Source organism: Carettochelys insculpta, chromosome 3 (assembly GCF_033958435.1).
Source record: "Carettochelys insculpta isolate YL-2023 chromosome 3, ASM3395843v1, whole genome shotgun sequence".
Taxonomy (NCBI): Eukaryota; Metazoa; Chordata; order Testudines; family Carettochelyidae; genus Carettochelys; species Carettochelys insculpta.
In genome coordinates this window covers 107,956,810-107,979,739 of record NC_134139.1, presented here as the reverse complement: position 1 = coordinate 107,979,739, position 22,930 = coordinate 107,956,810, and the positions used below count along the sequence as shown (strand labels likewise).

Genomic DNA, 22,930 nt, shown 5'->3' with positions numbered 1-22,930 from the left:
CATGTGTCATAGTCATTTCACCAATTAAGTGAAATTGGGATGAAAATGTGGAAGGTGAACTCATAAGAACATAAGAATGGCCATACTGGGTCAGACCAAAGGTCCATCCAGCCCAGTAGCCTGTCTACCGACAGTGGCCAGTACCATGTGCCCCAGAGGGGGTGGACTGAAGACAATGATCAAGCGATTTGTCTCCTTTCATCCATCTCCAGCCTTTGACAATCAGAGACCAGGGACACCATTCCTACCCTTGGCTAACAGCCTTTTATGGACCTAACCTCCTTGAATTTATCTAGCTCTTTCTTAAATTGTGTTATAGTCCTAGCCTTCACGGTCTCATCTGGCAAGGAGTTCCACAGGTTAACTATGCGCTAAGTGAAGAAGAACTTTCTTTTGTTTGTTTTAACCCTGCTACCCATTAATTTCATTCAGTGTCCTCTAGTTCTTGTATTATGGGCACAAGTAAATAACTTCTCCTTATTCACCCTCTTCACACCTGTCGTAATTTTATATACCTCTATCATGTCCCCCCTCAGTCTCCTGTTTTCTAAACTGAAAATTCCCAATCTTTTTAGCCTCTCCTCATGCAGGACCAACATGTTCCAAGCCCCTAATCATTTTAGTTGCCCTTTTCTGAACCTTTTCCTGTGCCAGGATATCTCTTTTTAGGTGAGGAGACCACATCTATACACAGTATTCAACATGTGGACATACCATAGATTTATATAGGGGCAGTACGATACTCCTTGTCTTATTTTCTATCCCCTTTTTAATAATACCTAACATCCTATTTGCCTTTCTGACTGCCTCTGCACACTGTGTGGATGTTTTCAAGGAGCTATCCACGATAACTCCAAGATCTCTTTCCTGATTAGTTATAGCTAAATTAGCCCCCATCATGTTGTAAGTATAGTTGGGGTTATTTTTTCCAATGTGCATCACCTTACACTTATCCACATTAAATGTCATCATTGGCAGATAAAAGGATGATGTAAATCTAATAAGTCTTTTCATCTCTAATTTAAGTTTAATTGTAATGGAACATAGCGTATATTTAATTTTACTTTAAGAATGAGAGGAATATTTCACCTTTCTTAATTTATTTTCATTCTTAGGGTTTGTATCCAGAATCTCATGGTATCATAGACAACAGCATGTATGATGTGAACTTAAAAAAGAGTTTCTCACTTTCTGGGCAGGAAAAATTTGACCCTATCTGGTGGAAAGGGCAACCAGTAAGTGTCATTCTTTCTATTGTACTTGTCTTAGCGTCTAGATTCAACCACGTCAAAGCATAAAATACAGAACTGTGAGATATCAAGCCTCATCAAATAGTTTCACAGTCCATATCCTGCTCTGTATGTTGCTGATTTCTTAATGGGTGGGTTCCCATTGATACAGGAGAAAAAGCCGTTAAAACTTTAACAAGGCTACGTCTACACTAGCACACTATGTTGAAGTAGCCTATTTCGAAGTAAGAACATCGAAATAGGCTACTTCGACACGTATCATCTACACGTCCTCCAGGGCTGGTGCCATCGACGTTCAACGTCGAAGTAGTGACGGAGAACGTCGAAACGAGCCGCCCCAGAAGGAAATGCAGAGCGTCCACACACACAAGTGCTCCCTGTTGAAATAAAGGGCCAGCAAAGCCCCAAGCCGCTCCCTTAAAGGGCCCTTTCCAGACATGCTCGGCTTGCACAGCACGAGATCGACAGAGCCGACAACCGGTTGCAGACCCTGTCCACGCAGCGTGGACCCCCAGCTGCAGCAGCAGCAGCAGCCAGAAGCCCTGGGCTAAGGGCTGCTGCACGCGGTGACCATAGACCCCGCAGGGGCTGGACAGAGCATCTCTCAACCCCTCAGCTGATGGCCGCCATGGAGGACCCCACTATTTCACAGTAGCGGGACGCGGATCGTCTACACATGCCCTACTTCAATGTTGAACTTCGAAGTAGAGCGCTATTCCCATCTTCGAATGGGAATAGCGATTTCAACGTCTCACTGCCTAACGTCGATTTTCAATGTCAAAATAGCATACAGCGCGTGTAGATGCAATGTGTGCTATTTCGACATTGTGCTGGCTACTTCGAAGTAGCCGGCTAGTGTAGATGCACCCCAAATGAATTATTTTCTCTATCTGATAGAATCAGCGAATGCTAGGACTGCAAGGGACCTTGAGAGGTCGTCGAGTCCAGCCCTCTGTCCGCATGGCAGGACCAAGTACTGTCTCAACCATCCCTGATAGATATTTATCTAACCTGTTCTTAAATGTCTCCAGAGATGGAGATTCCACAACCTCCCTGGGCAATTTATTCCAGTGTTTGACCACCCTGACAGTTAGGAACTTTTTCCTGGTGTCCAACCTAAACCTCCCTTGCTGCAGTTTATCTTATTTTAAGGTAACTTCATCTTACATTGATAAGATAACTTTATCTTACATTGATACTTTGTGTGCAAATTTAAAATATATTGGCCCATATTTAGACCCAAAGTAAAATGCTGGCACCACCAAAGTTACTGAGAGTTTTATTGGAATTTTCTCCTTGTACAAATTGCAGCAGTAACCCCTTACATCAGGGCTGAAAGTAGATTCTAAAAAGTAAAGCTTTTTTGTGAGCAATCAAAGAAACAGTTCATGGTTATTGAGTGTCAAATGTCTTTACTTCTGACATTATTTACAACGCAAGGAAATGTGTAATTGAGGACATCATAGATCTCTCCCTGCCTTTGTCATAGGCAAAGTACTTTATTCAGTATATTATTAATATTAAGTATAAAATATTGTATATTTCCATCACAAATCAATAACTTTAGCTCTATTAAAAAACTAATATTATTCTTTTACCAGTAATCTCAAAGTATAAATCCAGCACAAAATATTAGCCATGCAAAAATATATGTAATTGTTGTTTATTTTCATGAGAAATTCATTCAGCCTTGTGACAGGGCTCTGGCTGCAATCCTAAATAAGGAGAATTTATCCCCTCTGTATAATAAACAATATACACCTTCTTCTGAACTTAGACTGGGCCTTAGCCCTTCACAACCAAATCCACAGGCCTTTATCAATGGAACAAAAAGAAGATCATTACACATCAGTTATAGAATTATCCTGGTCTTCTTTCTTAGCTGTGAAAAACCAGTAGAGGGCAACATCCCAACTTCAATCCTGTACATTTTTCCTTCAGAGCATGTAAGAAAGAATAAAATAAAAGATCACAAAATATTGCAATAGTTAGGAAACAATAGGGCAGGTGAAAAAAACAGCTAAAAATGTGAGTCTAGAAATGGATTTCCATTAGCATTTTTCTGAGTCTGTATTTTGACTTGTCTCTACTGTCTTGTATCTGCTTATCCCATAGTGAGAATGTCTTAAAGTAAGGTATTTATGTCCTCTACCTAGATCTGGCTCACAGCAATGTATCAGAATTTGAAGGCTGGCACCTTCTTTTGGCCTGGATCAGATGTGCCTATTAATGGAACATATCCCAATTTGTACAGGATGTACAACAAGTAAGTTTCAGAATAGACAAAGTCTTATAAGTGGGTCCAAAGCTGCAAGTTGCACTTGTTTTTTAATAATAAGGAAGTGTTAGAACTAGTACCAAAGTTTTGAGAAACAGACATCATATTGGTGTCATATTATCCTGCATTTACTATGAATCTAACATTTAAGCTGAAATTGTCAAAACCATTAAAGGACTTAGTAGCCCAGTTACCATGGATAATTAATGAGTATCTCTAACCCCAGATAGCTTTGAAAGTTTCAATCTACAGCAAAACGGCAGCTTAACAGTAAAAAATAGTCCTGCAATTTTGATTAAAAAGCCCCACAAAAGCATTCCAGGCAAACCTGGAAAATACGTTTTATTTTCTTCGATTTTTTCCACAATGAGAATCCTCACATAGGCTATGTCTACACTAGCCGAAAACTTCGAAATGGCCATGCAAATGGCCATTTCGAAGTTTACTAATGAAGCACTGAAATACATATTCAGTGCTTCATTAGCATGCGGGCGGCCACGGCACTTCGAAATTGACGCGATTCGCCACTGTGCGGCTCGTCCAGACGGGGCTCCTTTTTGAAAGGAGCCCAGCTACTTCAAAGTCCCCTTATTCCCATCTGCTCATAGGAATAAGGGGACTTCGAAGTAGGCAGGGTCCTTTCAAAAAGGAGCCCCGTCTGGACGAGCCACGCAGCGGTGAGCCGTGTCAATTTCGAAGTGCTGTGGCTGCCTGCATGCTAATGAGGCGCTGAATATGTATTTCAGCTCTTCATTAGTAAACTGTGAAATGGCCATTTGCATGGCCATTTCGAAGTTTTCGGCTAGTGTAGACACGGCCATTGTTACCTCGCAATAGGCCAATGTTTTTCTAGCTTATTGTTTTACAGGAAATGTACATGTTGTAGATAGGCTCAAGCTGATAATATTAACTGAATATGGGGGAAGGCCTCACTTCTCAGAACATGTGATTAGGGAAGTAATAGATAAGCAAGCTAAAAACAGAATGTTTGTGCTCACTAATTAAATGGGTGACTAAGATAAGGATGGGAACACCTGAGCTAGGAAAGACAGGAAAGGCCACCAGCAGGAAACCAGTTACTATAAACAAGATAACAATGGACATGATGAGTCAGGAATGTAACGTAAAGTTGAAGGAAGGAGTAGGGCAAGTCCAGATAGTGCATGAATAGCATTCTGTACAAAGATTGGTTTCTTCAGGATAACTCAGCCAATCTGAAAATGTTTGATACAGTATATAGTAAATACAATTATATGTGTCAATGTATGTAAAACGCAGAAGATTTCTGTGTAAATGCGAATCTGTGATTGACCCTGATCTATTTCATGTGTTCCACTTAAGTTGGGGGGCAGGGGATCATCCTCAGCTGTATCCATGGGCTTGGAAGGGTGGGGGGATTCTGCTACATGAGGAACACCAGGGATCCTGGATTCAGCCCTGACACTCCTGTCTTCAATTTTGGGGTGGGGAGGCAGGGGGAAATCAGGACTTCAGCCCCTTAGCTCCTGTTTTCAGCCCTGAAGAGGTTGCCAGGGCTTGGGCATTCAGCCCCACAGCCCCTGGCTTCGTTGGCAGGAGAGAGGGGGTACAGCAGGGATCCAGGCTTCAGCCTGTGTGTGTTTTAGGGGGAGAGGGGAAAACGTCATGCCAGAGAGCAGGATTTCAGCCTGTGTGGAAAGATGTGCCAGGGGCTTCAGCCCTCAGTTCCTGTCCTTGGCCCATGGGGTCACCAACAGTCGCCAGCTTCAGTGGGGGCTGAAAAGGGGGCTTGCTTCAGCCTCGCAGCCTGAAAGGGCTGGCAGACTAACCCGTCCCTGTTGAGAAACCCTGCTTTAAGTTTTACAAGAGGAGAGGTGACATATACCTCTCACTCACTCCAAATACCCTAACACTATCACACACAGGCTGCATCTCCTCCCACTGGCTTCATGTGTGTCTGTCTTTGAGCCCTGCCTGAGAGCACCATCTGTGGCCACAGCCTGCCCCACATTCACCTGCTAGCTGCAAACAGGAGGCTGCTGCGGCTGCAGGAGTGCTCGACCTGAAAATACGGGACAAGTTGCCTGTTTTTATAAAAAAGTTGGGACACTTGAAAGAGGGCTTAAATAAGAGACAGTCATGTGATGGATGGTCACCCTACCTATGGCCAAGTGTGCCGATGAATTAACCTCACAGTTAAAATTTTGTTCTTACAACAGCCTTTGATACAGTACCCTAAACTTTTCCTAATAATTCCTCAGTCATCTCCCAAACCTTGCATATAGTTCCTATAAACTCATTAGAATAACATCCCACAGGCCCATCTTTATAAGGCCATACAAATAAAGGAGTCTTTGTGGTCAAAGAACAGGAATGGGAAGCAGGCAACCTTATTACTATTCCCAGCTCTGCCACAGACTATTGTGTATGATTTTGGGAAAGTGACTCCTTTGTGCATCAGTTTCTTCATCTACAAAATGGGATAGTAATACTAAACTTCCTAGCAAGGGTATTACAAGATGTTGAGGAGTGCCATGCCCATAGTTTTATGAGAGCAGGTTTGAGCCCTCTGCAGCCCCTCCCATTGTATTTGATCCCTTTTCTCTTAAGGTAGCATGACCTAATGACCAGAGTCCTATTCCACACCTCTCACTCTTGGGGCAGTGTGTCCTAACAGCCAAAGTCCAACCAACACCCCTTTCTCTCTCAGGGCAGTGTGGCTTAATGACCAGAAAGTCAGTGTAATTCCCCCTGTGGTCAGGGTAGTATGGCCTAGCAGCCTAAGAGTCAATACAATTCCCCCCGTGGTTGGAGTAGTATGGCCTTGTGGTCCATACAGGCCTCCCTGTATGGGGTTGGTAAGGAGAAGGTACAGGGGACCTGGGCCCTTCCTCTCCACTGGCTCCTACCCCGGCAATGGAAAATTTCACAACTAGCTCGGTGGGAATCCCACTGCAACAAGCCAAGTCTCCTGTGGTTACAATTCCATACCACTGGCTGTTCCAACCAGTCTTTTGACGTAGTCTTCTCCAGCCCTTTGCTCTGGCCTGGGGCTTCTCTTGCTAGCACTCACAGGTTGGCTCCCATGGCTCGGTCCGTTGGTGCTTCTTCCCCTGGTGCTCCTGTGGTACCTACCACCTTCCTCAATGTCAGTCAACCCTGACAGAACACCTCCACTGGCCTTTGTAGCCAACCTCCAGCTGGTGCATGCCCAGCAGAGCTGGGGGGGGGGCAGAGCTTGCTCAGACAGGTGAGTCAGTTTAACCCCTTCAGGCTCAGTGCAGGGTTGCTACACCCTATTACACAAGGATACTTAATTGATGTTTGTAACATATATCAAAGTCCTTGGATTATACATGCTAGCTGTAAAAGGAATAATTTTCTTGCATAGGAGAAAGTGAATATAGAAAAATTATTTACCTTTTCCCATAATACAAGAACTAGGGGACACCAAATGAAATTGATGGGTAGTAGGTTCAAAACTAATAAAAGGAAATTTTTCTTCACACAGCGCACAGTCAACCTGTGGAACTCCTTGCCCGAGGAGGCTGTGAAGGCCAGGACTCTATTAGGGTTTAAAAAAGAGCTTGATAAATTTTTGCAGGTCAGGTCCATAAATGGCTATTAGCCAGGGATAAAGTATGGTGCCCTAGCCTTCATAACAAGGGCAGGAGATGGATGGCAGGAGATAAATCACTTGTCTTCTGTTCTCCTTCTCTGGGGCACCTGGCATTGGCCACCGTCGGCAGATGGGATGCTGGGCTTGATGGACCTTTGGTCTGACCCAGTATGGCCATTCTTATGTTCTTATGTTCTTATGCATATATAGATATATGTGTCTGCTTGAGAAACGTAGGTCTTGAACCTATACATTCTTACATAGCTGCTTAAGTTTATATATGTGCAAAGATAAACATGTTTGCAAGTATTTGCAGGATCAGGATCTTACAAATTGTCATTAGAATAGTTACATGTCATTAAAATATTAGGGAAATAAAGCAGTTTAAGTACCTTGTTTATTCATTAACATTCAAAACCATATACTACCTATTATTTTTTTTTAATTTAACTCTTAGGTCTTAAATTAATTACAAGGAAAATTTGCATTGCTGGCTATTAGAAAACATATATTTGTGTATTATTGGAAAATGCTTGCTGACAGTATCTAATTATTTTATTGTTTTTAGATCAATTATATACCAACAGAGAATTTCAGAAATACTTACTTGGCTTGATGGTTCCAGACCTGAGAGGTAAAGCTTGTTAATATCCAACTCAGTGTTAAAAAAAAAATATGCTAGACAGATTTTCACTCATGGCTTTCACATACTTTTTCATATGCTTGCAACACAAGTGAGGCTGTAATTAGCCATCTCGGTTATTATTCCTTGAGATACAAAGTGTTACGGTAATTGCGGTTGTGCCTATTATGTTCCTCAGTTGACCGGTAGAAAAGAAAGAGGTAAACCAAGTTCCTCACAGTATGAGCTCAGGGTGTGCATATCTGAGTGGGAATATATACACTGTGGCACCGGGGGGGGGGGTGTCATAGGCCATGTGACCCTTCCCCAGCCCAGAGAAGGGCTGTAAGAACCCCACTCCACCCCAGGCACTGCCTCTCCCCATTCTTACTCTGTTCTCTCCCTGCCACTCTCCCACCCTTGCTCCGTACCACCCTGCCTCTTCCCCCCCAAATGAGGCAGCCCAGGGGACTAGCTGGGCTATGGGCCTGGTGCCAGCAGTGGAGAATGCCCCCCGCACTCGCTAAAAGTGGTGGGGGAAGCAGATCAACACGGACGGCCCTAGCTCATTTGCTTTCCCAGCCACATTGTTCCACTTCCCATCTGTGAGTTCAGGAGAGAGCAGAGCTAACTTGGGCCGTGTTTGTCCACTTCCTCCACCACTGCCAGTGAGTGCCAGAGAGAGAGGAAGGGTTAGACCCTTGCTGCTGGGACCAGGGCCCCAGCCCCTTGCTAGTCCCCTCCCCAGCTGCTGACTGGCCTCTTGCCCTTGTCCTATCAGCAGATAGGAATAAGGGGATTTTGAAGTTGGCGAAGTTCTTTTGAAAAGAACCTCCATCTGGGTGAGTCACGCAGGAGTGAACAGCAGCAATTTCAAAGTGCCGCAGCTGGTGGCATGCTAATGAGGCACTGAATATGTATTTCAGCACCTCATTAGTATTCTTCGATTTGGCCCTTAGCATGGCCATTTCAAAGTTTTCTCTAAGTGTAGGCACGGCCTGTGTCTTCTCTGGGATGAATGTATATTTTACATTATACGCAGTAATCCAGACTTCATCTCAAGTTTTTAAAGTTATCATACTGTAGTTGCTCTGTTCCTATGTGCTGCAAATTGACAAACAAAATGCATATTAATTCTTTGTAATGTGAGTGCTCTGCAATAGATATAGGCCTGGAACTTTTATACCTAGGAAGGGTTTGTGAATCCAGGCTTCACACCAGTATTTTTCTGGGAACAGTAGGTTAGTTGTTGGGTGGCTATTTTGCTCCTGTTATGCTTGTGATTGGTTAAGTTAAATAATATTTTAAGAAATATTTTTATGTACTCAACAGAGACAATGAATTATCAGGTGACTTTTTTTTACATGGGAACAAAATCAAAGAAAGCTTGTCATTCTTTTATATGAGGGATTATAGATGAACAACTTTTATCAGTTGGTGGTGAGATGAAGTTCTCTGGAATCTCACCCAGTAAATCAGGCAGAAATCTGGCAATAGGCTCAGGTTTTCAGATGTGTCTTCCAAATTTGGGTGCCTAAATTTTTGGATGCCCAACTAAAGACACTGAAGGCCTGTTCTGTAAATGTGGGCCTAGGTGTTTATGCTCACTTACAAAGCAGTTGAGAGAAAGCTGCTTAAAAAATTTGGGAAGAAGATGCTTTTGAAATCAGGGCACCCTTTCGAAGGAAACCCAGCTACACAGCTATTTTTATTTCAAAATCAGCACTTTTCAATGGGTTGGGTGGCTGCCATTATGAAAATGAGGCACTGAATAGTCATTTCAGCAACTCATTTGCATTTTCAAGTGGCTGTGTACATGCCCCTTCCAAAAGGGAGATGTAGTGTAGCCATGGCCAAACTGTGGCGTTTTTGTTTTCTTGGAATTTTATTCAGTGTTTCCTTTTTCTAAAAATAAAGCTTTTACATAAATTCTCCCAAAATCTCACAGTGCTCTTTTCTTTGATGTAACTCTAGGCCAGATTTCTATACATTGTATATTGAAGAACCTGATAGCTCTGGACACTCCTATGGACCAGTTAGTGGTGGAGTAAGTTATATATTTATTATCTTAAGTTGCTCCTGAAATAATGACCTAATAAATGTGTTAGTCTCTAAGGTGCCATAGGACTGCTTATTTGTGAAGCTACAGACTACATGGCTGCATCTCTGAGAGTAAGTGGTCCATGGAATTACAACTTTATTACTTTACAAACAGTACTTTTAATTGCTACATTTGGGGCCAAATTTGACCTGATTCTGGCACACAATTAAACTCATCTGTCATACAAAAGTTATTTCTAATGTAGTGCTGCAAAACTTAAAATGTTTGGTGTGGGGTTTTCTTTTATTTGGATCAAACAGTAAAAACCCTGATTTGCTTTGCTTTGCTTTGCTTTGCAGAGTCAATGTGTGTTTGCACCAATAAAATGCAGTGGTTGTGACAGAATTGTTTTCGAGCTCAAAAACAAATAAAAATCAGGGGTACGTCTACACTAGGGAGTTTTGTTGACAAAGCCTGAAGAGTGTCCGCACTCAAAATGCTTTCTGTTGGTGACAGTATGTCGACAGAACTTGGCTTTTTTGTTGACAGCCTTCTGTCTCTCCACCAGGAAGCAGAATGCTTTTGTCACTGCTCTATGCTCTCTGCTGAGGGAGCTGACAGCATGCGAGCAGCAGAGCCACACTCTGTCTGCACCTACACCCTCTCAGCCGTTCCCAGACCAAGACCCCATGGCAGAGGGTGGCAGAGAGCCCCCTGAGCCTTTGTGGGACCTGCCTAAGGGTTCCTAGCACCCACCCCGGGGGTTGAAGAAGTGGGCCCCCTCTTGGTTCGGACCCGAGCTCCAAGACCTCCTGGGCCTCTGGGTCAAGGAGGCCATTCTACTGGACCCATTGGCCAAGAGGCAAAATGCTCTGGGGTACACATGCCTTGCTGCAGCCCAGGGAGAGTGCAGACACCCTGCCTGTGCCCTGGAGCAGGTCCCGGCTAAAGTGAAGGAACTGCGACGAGGGTATGTCCAGGCACGGGACGTGCGCCACAGTTTGGGGGCAAGGACAGCCACCTGCCCCTTTTATGCAGAGCTGCACCAGGGCTGGGGTCCCCCAGCTGAGAGACCATCAGCACGACCGACGAGACACCCCCCACACAGCAGCCTGAGCTGGAGCAGCTGGGAAACCTGCTAGAGCCCCAGGCAGAACTAGAATCGGACCTCAAGTCCAGTCAGGGGAACCCTGGTCATCACTCTGGACTGAGACTCCTCCAGCAAGGTGACATCCAAAGCATCTCTGGACCACTTTGGGGGACTGTTTGGTGAGTACCCCATGGGTCACACACCCCATGGCATTGGGCATTGCAGAGTGTGCTGCAAGCCTTGACAGGCTGACTTGGGCAGGACCCCATGCTGCAGGCCCAGCACGAGCAATCATTTGCATGACAACAAGTCTTACTGGGTCCCAGCAGGCATCCCCTGGCACAGGCGACAGCCCGCTACCAGCACCACAGGAGGCTGGAAGAGCCCTGGGGCCCCAGGGGAGAGAAGACCTGTCCACCCCTCCCATGGCTGGGAGTGGGCCAGCCACATGGGCAATGGCCTGACCACAGACAAACCACTGAGGAGTGTACCCCCAGCACGCAAGCACACCTTCAGGTGTCAGTCAGCACCCTCCTCCCTATCGTGGGCAGCACTGTGGGCTGCTTGCATAAGGCGGGGCCACAGGGAGGGCCAAGCTGTGCCCAGCTTGCCTGCCACCTATTCAGGGACCCTTCTGTGACCAGACGCTCCCCCACAGGATGCTAGCTGGTGGGCAGGGGAGGTGCAGTAGTCAGCCTAGTCCCTGAGGCACCACAGGATCCCCATACAGCAGACATGTTCTCCCAGGACATCCCCGTCTCATAGCCCTGGGGTGGAGGCTGCTGCTTGCAATGGGTGTGGGGGGTGGGGTCTTGGTGGCTGTCTTGCAGGAAAAACTTGCCGTCTCTCCCTCTCTTCTTAGAGCTGCACTGTCTGAGGTCCGGGCCAGGCCGGGCCGGCCCAGCCCCACCATGCCACCAGGGCCAGTCCGGAGCTGAGCAGCCCAGGAGCAGCACATGAGAGGGCCAGAACCCCACCACTGCCAGGATGGGCCTACAGCTGGAGGGGCTGTTGCCAGGCTGAAGACGATGCCCTGTGGGTCTACGTGGCCACCCTCACGAGGCAGACAGACATCCTGGAGCAGTGGCTATGGGAGGACCAGGAGTGGCGAATTCAGGCCTGGGACCAATTGATGTCCCACCTAGATGCCATCACCAGTGTCTGGCGGGACCAGTTGGCGCAGCCACCTGCACCTGATACCCCACTCCCCCCAGCTCCTTGCCCCCCCAGGCCCTACTGCCCTACCCCTGCCAGATGCCCCCACCCCAGGCTCCCCCTGCTCCCCTTACTGAGCCTGACGCCACCAAACCCCACAACCCCCATACAACCCCATACTCCTGGCCCCATCCCAGCCCCAATGAGGACCCTGAATCTATGGCGGGAGGGGATCCTGCCACTCGGGGTCCTGCTCCCCCATGGGGTTGCAACCCCTCACCCTCTCCCTAGACTGAGGCCGTCCATCCCCTGTCACAAGTCCCCTGCAATGAACATACATTACATGTTGCTCTTATTAAATAGTTTTTGTTAACAGAAGTTGTTTTGAACAAGTTTTTCAAAGATAAAGGTTTTATTTTTTTTACCACCCCTTTGTCCCTTGTTCTTGGGGAGAGGTCGGGGAGGTGTGATTGGGTGAAGGAAGGGGTCGTAGTGGGGAGCAGTTAGGGCTGTGGGCCCGAGGTCCCCACTGGGGGTGACCTTGGGAGGGTCACTGGGTGCCACAGGAGATGTTGTCCCTTAGGGCCTCCCAAATTCACAGCCTGTCCCTGTGGGCATGGCAGATGAGAGCTGTGCCCACCTTTTCATTGTTGTGGCCAGCATCAGCTCCCCACCCAGAAAGGAAGTCCCCCTCCTTTTCCGCCAAAACATGGTGGATGCAGCCACAACTTGGGGACATTGTGCTCCCCCAGTCCAGCTGCGTCAGGAGGCACCTAAATCATGCCTTCAGACAGCTGAAGGCACATTTGACTTGGTTCCATGCCTGGCTGATGAGGGTGTTGAAGAGGTCCTGGGTGGGGTCCAGTGGCCAGTGTAGGGCCTCATGAGTCAGGGCATGAGGGGGTAGGCAGAGTGGCATCTGCATGTCCCTGATGGCCAGCTCCCAGCAGGGGACATAGGTATGCACCTCCATCCTCTGGCACAGACTAATCTAAATGTCCAGGAACTGTCCCTGGTGGTCAACCAGGGCCTGGAGAAAGATGGATTAGTACTGCTTGCAGTTGGTGTACTGGGCCATGCTATGGTCTGAGGCACAGATGGTGATGTGAGTGTCACTGATGGTGCTGAAGCAGCTGGTGAACCCCAGGGCAGTAAAGCTGGCCAGGACCGTGTCCAGGTATGCGAGGCAGATGACCCTTCTTGAGCAGGATAGTGTTGATGGCTGTCACTACCTGCGTGGGGCAGAGACCAAACACACATGAGCGGTAGTGAAGAAGGGTGTCCTTGGGCCTTGGTGGGCTCTCCTGCCCCCTCCCATTCTCTTCCCCTGTGCTCTTGAGGTGCCCTGCCCACTGTGGGACCACCACCTCAGCAGTGGGTCTGTGTGAGGGTGGGATATCAAGGTCTCAGGGGACAGGGTCTCCCCCAACCCCACCCCTCACACCTCCGTCTTTGCTCCATGAGGGTCCCCCTTGGTCTGAGGCATCCCTCCCATGCCCCCTCTGCCCCATGCAGGGTCTACAGCCTGAGATCACCTTAACTGCATGAGGACAGCCCTGATGGTGGACCTCCCTACACCAAACTAGTGCCTGATGGAGTGGTAGCTGTCAGGGGTGACACGCTTCCATAGGGCAATGGCAACCTTCTTTTCCAGGGTGGATGGCAGACCACATCCCGGTGTTCTCCCTCTGGAGGGCAGAGGTGAGTCAGGTACAGAGCTCCAGGAAGGTGTCCTTCCTCATGTGGAACTTCTGGAGCCATTGCACATCATCCCACTTCCCCACAATGAGCCGGTCCCACCTGTCGGAACTGGTGGTGTACTTCCATACCTGCCTGGTCACCTGGGGGTAGGGAGGAGGGGGGGCACAGGTAGGTCCCTGGGACACCGAGGGCATGCTCCTTGATCCTGGTGGCAGGTCTGTCCCACCAGAGGAGGTGGAGGACAGCCATGATCAGAGTGATCAGCAGCTTGAGCAACTGGGAGTGGGTCCAATGCAAGCCTTAGGGCTGCTGTGGCACCATGGCTTACTGGAAAGGTCCAACTCTCACAGAAAGCGTGTGAGCCCTTCACTAACTATGCTGTCCCTCATGGAGGTAGGCAAGCCTCAGAAGGTGGTAGTGAGGAGTCCTTTTATGGGCAGTCCTGGCTGGGTCTCCTGGAAGGGTTTACTGTCCATGAGACCCTGTCTGATGCGGTTCTGGGGTTTGTTTTGTTGAGAGCAGCCAGGCTGTGTGGACTGCTCTGTTGACGGAGCAGACTGCTTTTTCAATATACTTTTGTGTGTGGACATGATGTGTCAACAGAGCTTTTGTCAAAAGATCTCTTCTGACCGTAACTTCTGTCAACAAATTGCTGTAGTGTAGACATAGCCTAAGTGAAGAAAGATGATATATAAACTTCCTTGTTTTTAACTACTCTGATCATACAATCTGGTAGATTGACTAGGAGTACTGAAATCAATAGCAAGGAGAAATTCTAATGAAATGCTGTTTTATTTTTTAGGTCATTAAAGCCTTGCAATTAGCAGATGAGGCACTGGGAATGTTAATGGAGGGACTAAAACAGAGGAACCTGCACAACTGTGTAAATCTTATTGTTTTGGCTGATCATGGTACTGTATCTAGTTTTATACTTAACTTTTCGGTATCTCTTCTGTTACAGCCTGTTTATTCTCTCTTTTATGTCTGGCATTCATGCTCACTATTTTAATAAACTACCACAGATAGTCTTGTCAATATTGTAATTTCTAATTTAATAAAATACATATTGATGTATTCTTGTTTTAGGAATGGATAAAACCTACTGCAATCAGTTAGAATACATGACGGATTATTTTAATCAAATTAATTTCTACATGTATGAAGGACCTGCAGCTCGCATTCGGGCGTACAGTGTTCCAGAAGACTACTTTACTTGTAAGTTTGAAACCATGCTGTTAATGCAGAGCCAGCATAGTAAAAAGGAAAGAAATAAGGACATTGGATAATCAACAATTTTGAACCTTGGGATGTCTAATGGAAACTCTTTTTTTGCCCACTGACCAGGCCTGAATGTCTTTGGCTCATGGAAACAGTGTTGCAAAAATTGTCTTTGACAGTAACTTCAGGAAGTGCTGAAAACCAGAAATTCTTGTGACAGATTAGTTGAGGAAAGAGAAACAGTTTTGTAGTTAAAGCACTGGACATATATTCCGGAAATCTGTGTTTAGTTACCAGCCCTGCCACAGATTTCTTGCCCATAGGTCAATAGCTTAATTCATGTAAACAAAAAAGCAGTCCAGTAGAACTTTAAAGACTAACAAAATAATTTATTAGGTGATGAGCTTTCGTGGGACAGACCCACTTCTTCAGGTCGTAGCCATACCAGAACAGACTCAATATTTAAGGCACAGAGAACCAAAAATAGTAATCAAGGTTGACAAATCAGAAAAATATTGTCAAGGTGAGCAAATCAGAGAGTAGAGGGACAGAAGGTTGAGGGGGGAGAATTAAGAATTAGATAAAGCCAAGTATGCAAAAGAGCCCCTATAGGCTACGTCTACACATGCACGCTACATCGAAATAGTCTATTTTGATGAATAACATCTACACGTCCTCCAGGGCTGGCAACGTCAATGTTCAACTTCGACGCTGGGCAGCACCACATCGAAATAGGCGCTGCAAGGGAACGTCTACATGCCAAAGTAGCACACATCGAAATAAGGGTGCCAGGAACAGCTGCAGACAGGGTCACAGGGCGGACTCAACAGCAAGCCGCTCCCTTAAAGGGCCCCTCCCAGACACAGTCGTGTCTAACTAATCTATTAGAATTCTTTGAAGGGGTTAATAAACATGCGGACAAGGGGCACCCAGTGGACATAATATACCTAGATTTCCAGAAAGCCTTTGACACAGTCCCACACCAAAGGCTTTTATGTAAATTAGGCGGTCATGGGATAAGAGGAAAGATCCTTTCATGGATCGGGAATTGGTTAAAAGACAGAAAACAAAGGGTTGGAATAAATGGTAAATTTTCACAATGGAGGAGGGTAACTAGTGGTGTTCCCCAGGGGTCAGTCCTGGGACCGATCCTGTTCAACTTGTTCATCAATGATCTAGAAAATGAGGTAAGCAGTGAGGTGGCAAAGTTTGCAGATGACACCAAGTTGTTCAGGACAGTCAAAACCAAAACAGATTGTGAAGAACTACAAAAAGATCTCAGCAAACTGAGTGATTGGGCAGCAAAATGGCAAATGAAATTTAATGTGGGTAAGTGTAAGGTAATGCATGTTGGAAAAAATAACCCAAATTACACGTACTACATGATGGGGTCAAATTTAGCTACGACAGATCAGGAAAGGGATCTTGGAGTTATAGTGGATAGTTCTCTGAAGACATCCACGCAGTGTGCAGCAGCAGTTAGTAAAGCAAATAGGATGTTAGGAATTATTAAAAAAGGGATCGATAATAAGACAAAAGATATCATACTTCCCCTATATAAAACTATGGTACGCCCACATCTTGAGTACTGCGTGCAGATGTGGTCTCCTCACCTCAAAAAAGATATATTGGCATTAGAAAAGGTTCAGAAAAGGGCGACTAAGATGATTAGGGGCTTGGAACGGGTCCCATATGGGGAGAGGCTAGAGAGACTGGGACTTTTCAGTTTGGAAAAGAGGCGATTGAGGGGCGATATGATGGAGGTATATAAAATCATGAATGGTGTGGAGAAAGTGAATATAGAAAAATTATTTACCTTTTCTCATAATACAAGAACTAGGGGACACCAAATGAAATTGATGGGTAGTAGGTTCAAAACTAATAAAAGGAAATTTTTCTTCACACAGCGCACAGTCAACCTGTGGAACTCCTTGCCCGAGGAGGCTGTGAAGGCCAGGACTCTATTAGGGTTTAAAAAAGAGCTTGATAAATTTTTGCAGGTTAGGTCCATAAATGGCTATTAGCCAGGGATAAAGTATGGTGCCCTGGCCTTCAGAACAAGGGCAGGAGATGGATGGCAGGAGATAAATCACTTGATCATTGTCTTCTGTTCTCCTTCTCTGGGGCACCTGGCATTGGCCACCGTCGGCAGATGGGATGCTGGGCTGGATGGACCTTTGGTCTGACCCAGTATGGCCATTCTTATGTTCTTATGTTCTTAGTTGCTCTAAACAACACAAGATCCACAGAGCCGACAACTGGTTGCAGACCCTGTGCATGCAGCATGGATCCCCAGCTGCAGCAGCAGCAGCCAGAAGCCCTGGCTAAGGGCTGCTGCACACGGTGACCATAGAGCCCCGCAGGGGCTGGAGAGAGAGCGTCTCTCAACCCCTCAGCTGATGGCCGCCATGGCGGACCCTGCTATTTCGATGTTGCGGGATGCGGATCGTCTACACATGCCCTACTTTGACGTTCAACTTTGAAGTAGGGCACTATTCCCATCCCCTCATGGGGTTAGCGACTTCGACGTCTCGCCGCCTAGCGTCGATTTCAACTTCAAAGTAGCGCCCAACATGTGTAGCCGTGATGGGCGCTATTTCGAAGTTGGCGCCGCTACTTCGAAGTAGCGTGCACGTGTAGACGCGGCCATAATGACTTAAAAAAATCCCGTCCTGGTTCAAACCACGTTAATGTGCATATTAATATAATGGGGAATGATAATGCTACCGTTCTCCCTGTTGTAGGTCATCTTCTCCATTTAGATTGTAATGTCTTTGAAGCAGTGATTGTCTATTAATACAGTGTGTATAACACCTAGCACACCGGAGCCTTGATCTCAGCTGAAATTGTAAATGATAGCATAATACAAATAAATAATAATTGAAACCATTTAACTATATCTGGAGTTTATGATGCTGCGAGATTGAAGAAAGTGCTCACTTTTGGTAAGGGAATAAAATAGGGTAAAGTAAAAGCCCCAGATCCCTTATTTCAAAGAGCATACAGAATTCCTTCTACAAATGTCATGCTTGTTCTAGGACCAGAGGAGCCAGCAAGCTATTGTGTGTATTTATCATTTCATATTTTCAATGTACAAACTGATGTGATTGTCATTAACATATATCTCGCACAAAATAAGGGCAGTCCTTGGCTTGAGCCGCTTACAGTCTAAAGAAGAGAGAAACAGAATAGACAAGCTGTGATAAGAAGCCAAGATATAGTTTTATTATTAATGTAAATGTTGCCTTGTTTCTGGTGGCTATCTTATCACCTATTAAAAACATTTGCTTTCCCTAAAAAAGCATGGTTCAGTAAAATTAAAACCAAATACAAAGCCAAGGGGTAGCAAGAGATTAATCTCTTTGTCTTTAGCTGCACTGTACAGCTTTTAGCAACCAGGCTTTGTTGACACAGGTCTGTCACAAAAAGGTTGGGCAGTGTAGCTGCTGTTTGTCTGTTTGGCAAAATACTTCTGCCTCCTGCCTGCCTGCTGAAAAAGTGCTGTTCATATTGGAACTTTGTCTTGCAAGACTTTTGTCTTTTTGGTGGGACGGATGGGGAGGGGGTCAGGTAGCATCTCTGAGTTACAAAAGTTTTGTTGCTCAATTGCCAGTGTAGGCATAGCCTCTGTCTCTCAGATTATGGAAGATGAATTATGGCAGCAGATTTGCCTTTCTCTGAAGCAGTAGGTCTGACCAGTGTCAAAACAAGGATACAAGATTTAAAGGATACCTGGATCCAGATCTGATCCAGTTCTGCAAATCTTATATTCTAAAATGGGGGTGAGACAGTGCCCAGTGATTTGTCAGCTTTGCCTTTGGTTAGCAGGGGAATCAAAAGTCTGTGTGGGCCTCTGGCCAAAGTGGGGGAGCCTGACTTTGTGCTCCCAGAATGGGTGGGGCCATGGTCAGAAGAAGCAATGCCCGGGTAGCCAGCCTTCTGTGCTACCCAGAGTGCAGTGCACACCCCCCTCTCGCCACCAGCGCTCAAAGCCACCTGGAGTGAACAGCATGATACTCTGGCAGCAATTTAAAGGGCTGGGGCTCCAGCCAACACCGCTGTCACAGTAGCAGCAGCAGCACCTGGGAGCCCCAGATCCCTAAGAATCATAGAGCCCCCGGGCAACTGCCCCACTCCCCTGACCTTCATCAGTGGGCCTGTTAGTTAAGTGCTGCATTGGTAGCTTTTCTCCATTCCATCTCTTCTGGGTACCTAGCTAGTGAATCTGACAGCAAATAAGTCCATGGTTGAGTAATCAGCAAAGTCGGACAGAACACTTGTGGCTCACTTTTACAAACAGTATACAAGTGGATGCAAAAGCAGTGCAAATTACTGCCCAATGCTTTACACTTTCAGTTGTCTGATTGTAACTTATTATATTGTCTGTTTTCCTAAACAGTTGACTCTGAAGGAATTGTTAAAAACCTTACAGTGAGTACACTTTTCTCATATGTTTATTTCCTCTTTATGGTATTTTGATTAAAAGGCATATTTTTGTGTATATATAGTGTGTGTTTTTCTCAAACCCTAACTTTGCACCCAGTTTCCAACTATTTTTAGCGGGATATTGACTCAGGTGTGACTCTTTGGGTGCGTCTGCACTAGCCCCATCCTTCGAAGGGGGCATGCTGGACAGGCAGGTCGGAGGAGGCTAATGAGGTGCTGTGATGCATATGCAGCACCTCATTAGCGTAATGGCCATCACAGGAACTTCGAAGCTGCTGACTTCGAAGCGCTGACAGGCAGTGTAGCCACAGTCACTTCGAAATACATGCTGAACTTTTGGGAGCACGTACATGGAAGCATCCGTGGCTACACTGCCTGTCAGCGCTTCGAAATCAGCAGCTTCGAAGTTCCTGTGATGGCCATTATGCTAATGAGTTGCTACATATGCATCACAGCACCTCATTAGCCTCCTTCGACCTGGGGCTAGTGTAGACACACCCTTTGAGTACAATGGCAGGCAAATCCTAGATCCTGCTATTTACACATGTGGTTGGCCCAGGGTATCTCTATAGGAGATCAAGAAAAGAAAATTTCCTGCACTCCAGAGTAAGAGGAATTGGTTGACTTGCATAAGAGAAGATGCACTGACTGCACCCCATCACCAGACGTGGAGAAAGAGTTATTTGGGAGCTGGGATCTTGAATACAGATGCAAGGCTGTGGAGAAGTCAGTCCAGGTTTCCGAGAGCAAGGTTAACCCAGCTCAATTAAACATCAAGTAAATTTTTATCCATTTTTTTGTTTAATTGGCTAATTCAGTACTTTTTCACAGAGTTCAATATCCACTTTAAAATATATGGGATGGGCAAGATGGCTGAACTAATGTTGTGGGAAGACTGATATTTGAATCTCTTTGTTGATATAATTTAGCTTTATTTTATCATTTAAACTGGTAATCATGGAGTCACAGAAATGTAGAGTTAGAGGGGCAGTCTGCTGCACTGTGGCAAGACCAAGTAAACACAGAACATCTGAACATCATTTTGTATTTGTGCATTTGATTTGTTTTCTTTTCCAATAATTCAGGACAATAGTCCAATTTGTCAAGGTCAGTTTGAATCTTAAATCCATCTTCCTATGTGTTGACAATCCCCTTCAGCTTCTTGTCATATGCAAATTTCATAAGCATACAATCTGTTCCATTGTCTAAATGATTAGTGAAGATATTGAGCCAGACCAATATTTTGAAGGAGGAAGTAGAAAGAGCAGTGAAACTACTAAAGAACAACAAAAGCCCTGGAAATGATAAGATCACAGAAGATATGATCAAATACGGTGGAGGAAGTAAGATTCAGGAAATACACCGACAATGTATTATAGCATGGGAAAAAGGGAATGCACCTAAGGAACGGACAAGATCCATGCTAGTGACAATACACAAGAAAGGAAGTGCATTGGAGTGCAAGAATGACAGAATGATTGCTGTAACAAATCATCTAGGCAAGGTTCTGATGATGATACTGACAGAGAAACTGAGATTGCAGATAGAAGAACATATAGTGGATGAGCAAGCAGGATTCAGGAAACATAGAAGTACCATACAGCAGATATTGGCACCAAGACTGACAGTGGAGAAAGGTCAACAAAAGAACAAGAACATCTACAACTTGCTTTATCAATTTTCAGAAGGCATTTGACAGTATAGATAAGAAAGTGACTTGAGCGGTGTTGGGCCGTGTCTACACGTGCCCCAAACTTCGAAATGGCCATGCAAATGGCCATTTCGAAGTTTACTAATGAAGCGCTGAAATGCATATTCAGCGCTTCATTAGCATGCGGGCGGCAGCGGCGCTTTGAAATTGGCGCGCCTTGCTGCCGTGCGGCGCGTCCAGACGGGGCTCCTTTTGGAAAGGGCCCCGCCTACTTCGAAGTCCCCTTATTCCCATGAGCTCCCTTTTCCCATGTTTCCCTTTTCAAAGATAGGTACTGTTTGCCCTTCTCTAGTCTTCTGGGGGAATTTCTTGTCCTCTAGGGGTGTGTCTACACTTGCACTAAATAAAGGGAAGAAGGATTCTTTTGAAGATGGGTTTACTTTCGAAAGAGCAGGGTCTACACTGGCTTTCTTCTTTCAAAAGACGGTCTTTTGAAATTAGAATATGCAAATGAGGCAACAAATATGCAAATATAGACCTCATTTGCATTTCAATTTACCTCATTTGTATACCTCTTTCGAAAGAGGAATGCAAGTGTAGACACACCCTAGGAGTTTTCAAAGACAATTGATAACGGTTCCAAGATTTCTTCAGCTAATTTCTTAAGTACCCTAGGATGAATTTCATTAGGCTCTGCCAACTTGAATATTATTTAATCTGCTGTTTTCATATTTAGGGTTGCATTTTTCCCTCCTGGTACATAATATTAGTTAAGTTGAGTATCTGGTCATCAGTAGCCTTTTTAGTGAAGACTGAAGCAAAGTAAGCATTAAGCACCTCACCTTTCTTGATACAATCAGTTACTAGTTCTCTTTCCCTGTTAAGGAGAAGACCTACAATTTCCTTCATCTTTCTATTGTTCTTAATATACTTAAAGAACCTCTTCTTATTGGCTTTTATTTCCCTTGCCAGGTGCAACTTTTTTTGTGCCCAAGCCTTTCTGACTTTGTCCCTGCATATTTGTGCTGTTCTTTCATATTCATCTTTTATACTTACGATAAGCAGTCCTTAGAGTCCAACAAGGTGCCATAGGATTGCTTGTTATTTGTGAAGCTGCAGACTAACACAGCTACCCACTGAGACTTCTTTTGTACTTGTTCGTTCTTAATGATTCATTGATACAGTTTTCCTTTTAATTCATTTAGTGCCTGTTATTTCTACATTCAGGATCTATTCATAGTTTAAGCAGTTGAAAAATGTTCTAATATTTTTATTATTAAATGTTATAGCATGGAAAAAAATCTCATGTCAGATGCTATATGTACCATTTTTATTATAAGGTCATAATGTATATTTCAAAGTTGTTACCACCAGAGGTCTTCCTGGATCCTGCTGAATAACTCAACAGTATACAATGTGTCATGTAGCTCTTGCACGTCTCTGGTGACTTGAATTTCTGTGTATCTTTTGTATATCCAGGATTTTTTAGTTTTTTTTTTAAATACTAAATAATTCCAATAGTCATTCAGAATGTGGGAAAAGAGATGCCCTATAGCTAGCACCCAGAATTTGGGGAATTTCCTTTTTCCTTTGTGTCATTGGTTATGAATATTCAGTGCAGTCTGTTTTTCTTGCACTAGCTAGCAGTGTATTCTATTTTATCTTTGATGATTTCCTCTATCTTTTCCCTAGCTGCAGATCCCACGTAGAGGTTAAGGAATGATCTTATCTCCTGGTATATAAAAAAGGTGAACTGTTTTCTGTTAGAGATACAGAGCAATGATCATAGGAGGCCTTGACAGAAAAACCCTGGAAGATTTGTGGTCACAAAAGGGTCTGTCCTTTAAGAAGAAAGTCAGTGATCTGAAAATCTTAGTGGC

At 45.1% G+C, this 22,930-nt stretch overlaps 1 protein-coding gene across 2 annotated transcripts in view; it reads left to right on the top strand.

Moving 5' to 3' along the window:
* ENPP3 (ectonucleotide pyrophosphatase/phosphodiesterase 3) overlaps positions 1-22,930 on the top strand; it is a 103,929-nt gene that overhangs the window by 37,940 nt on the left and 43,059 nt on the right. For both annotated transcript variants that reach the window (XM_074990557.1, XM_074990559.1), the window contains 7 exons: positions 1,116-1,235; positions 3,407-3,516; positions 7,695-7,760; positions 9,723-9,795; positions 14,538-14,646; positions 14,822-14,950; positions 19,353-19,384. In XM_074990557.1, coding sequence (XP_074846658.1) covers positions 1,116-1,235; positions 3,407-3,516; positions 7,695-7,760; positions 9,723-9,795; positions 14,538-14,646; positions 14,822-14,950; positions 19,353-19,384 — 639 coding nt within the window. The remainder of the gene's footprint in view (positions 1-1,115; positions 1,236-3,406; positions 3,517-7,694; positions 7,761-9,722; positions 9,796-14,537; positions 14,647-14,821; positions 14,951-19,352; positions 19,385-22,930) is intronic.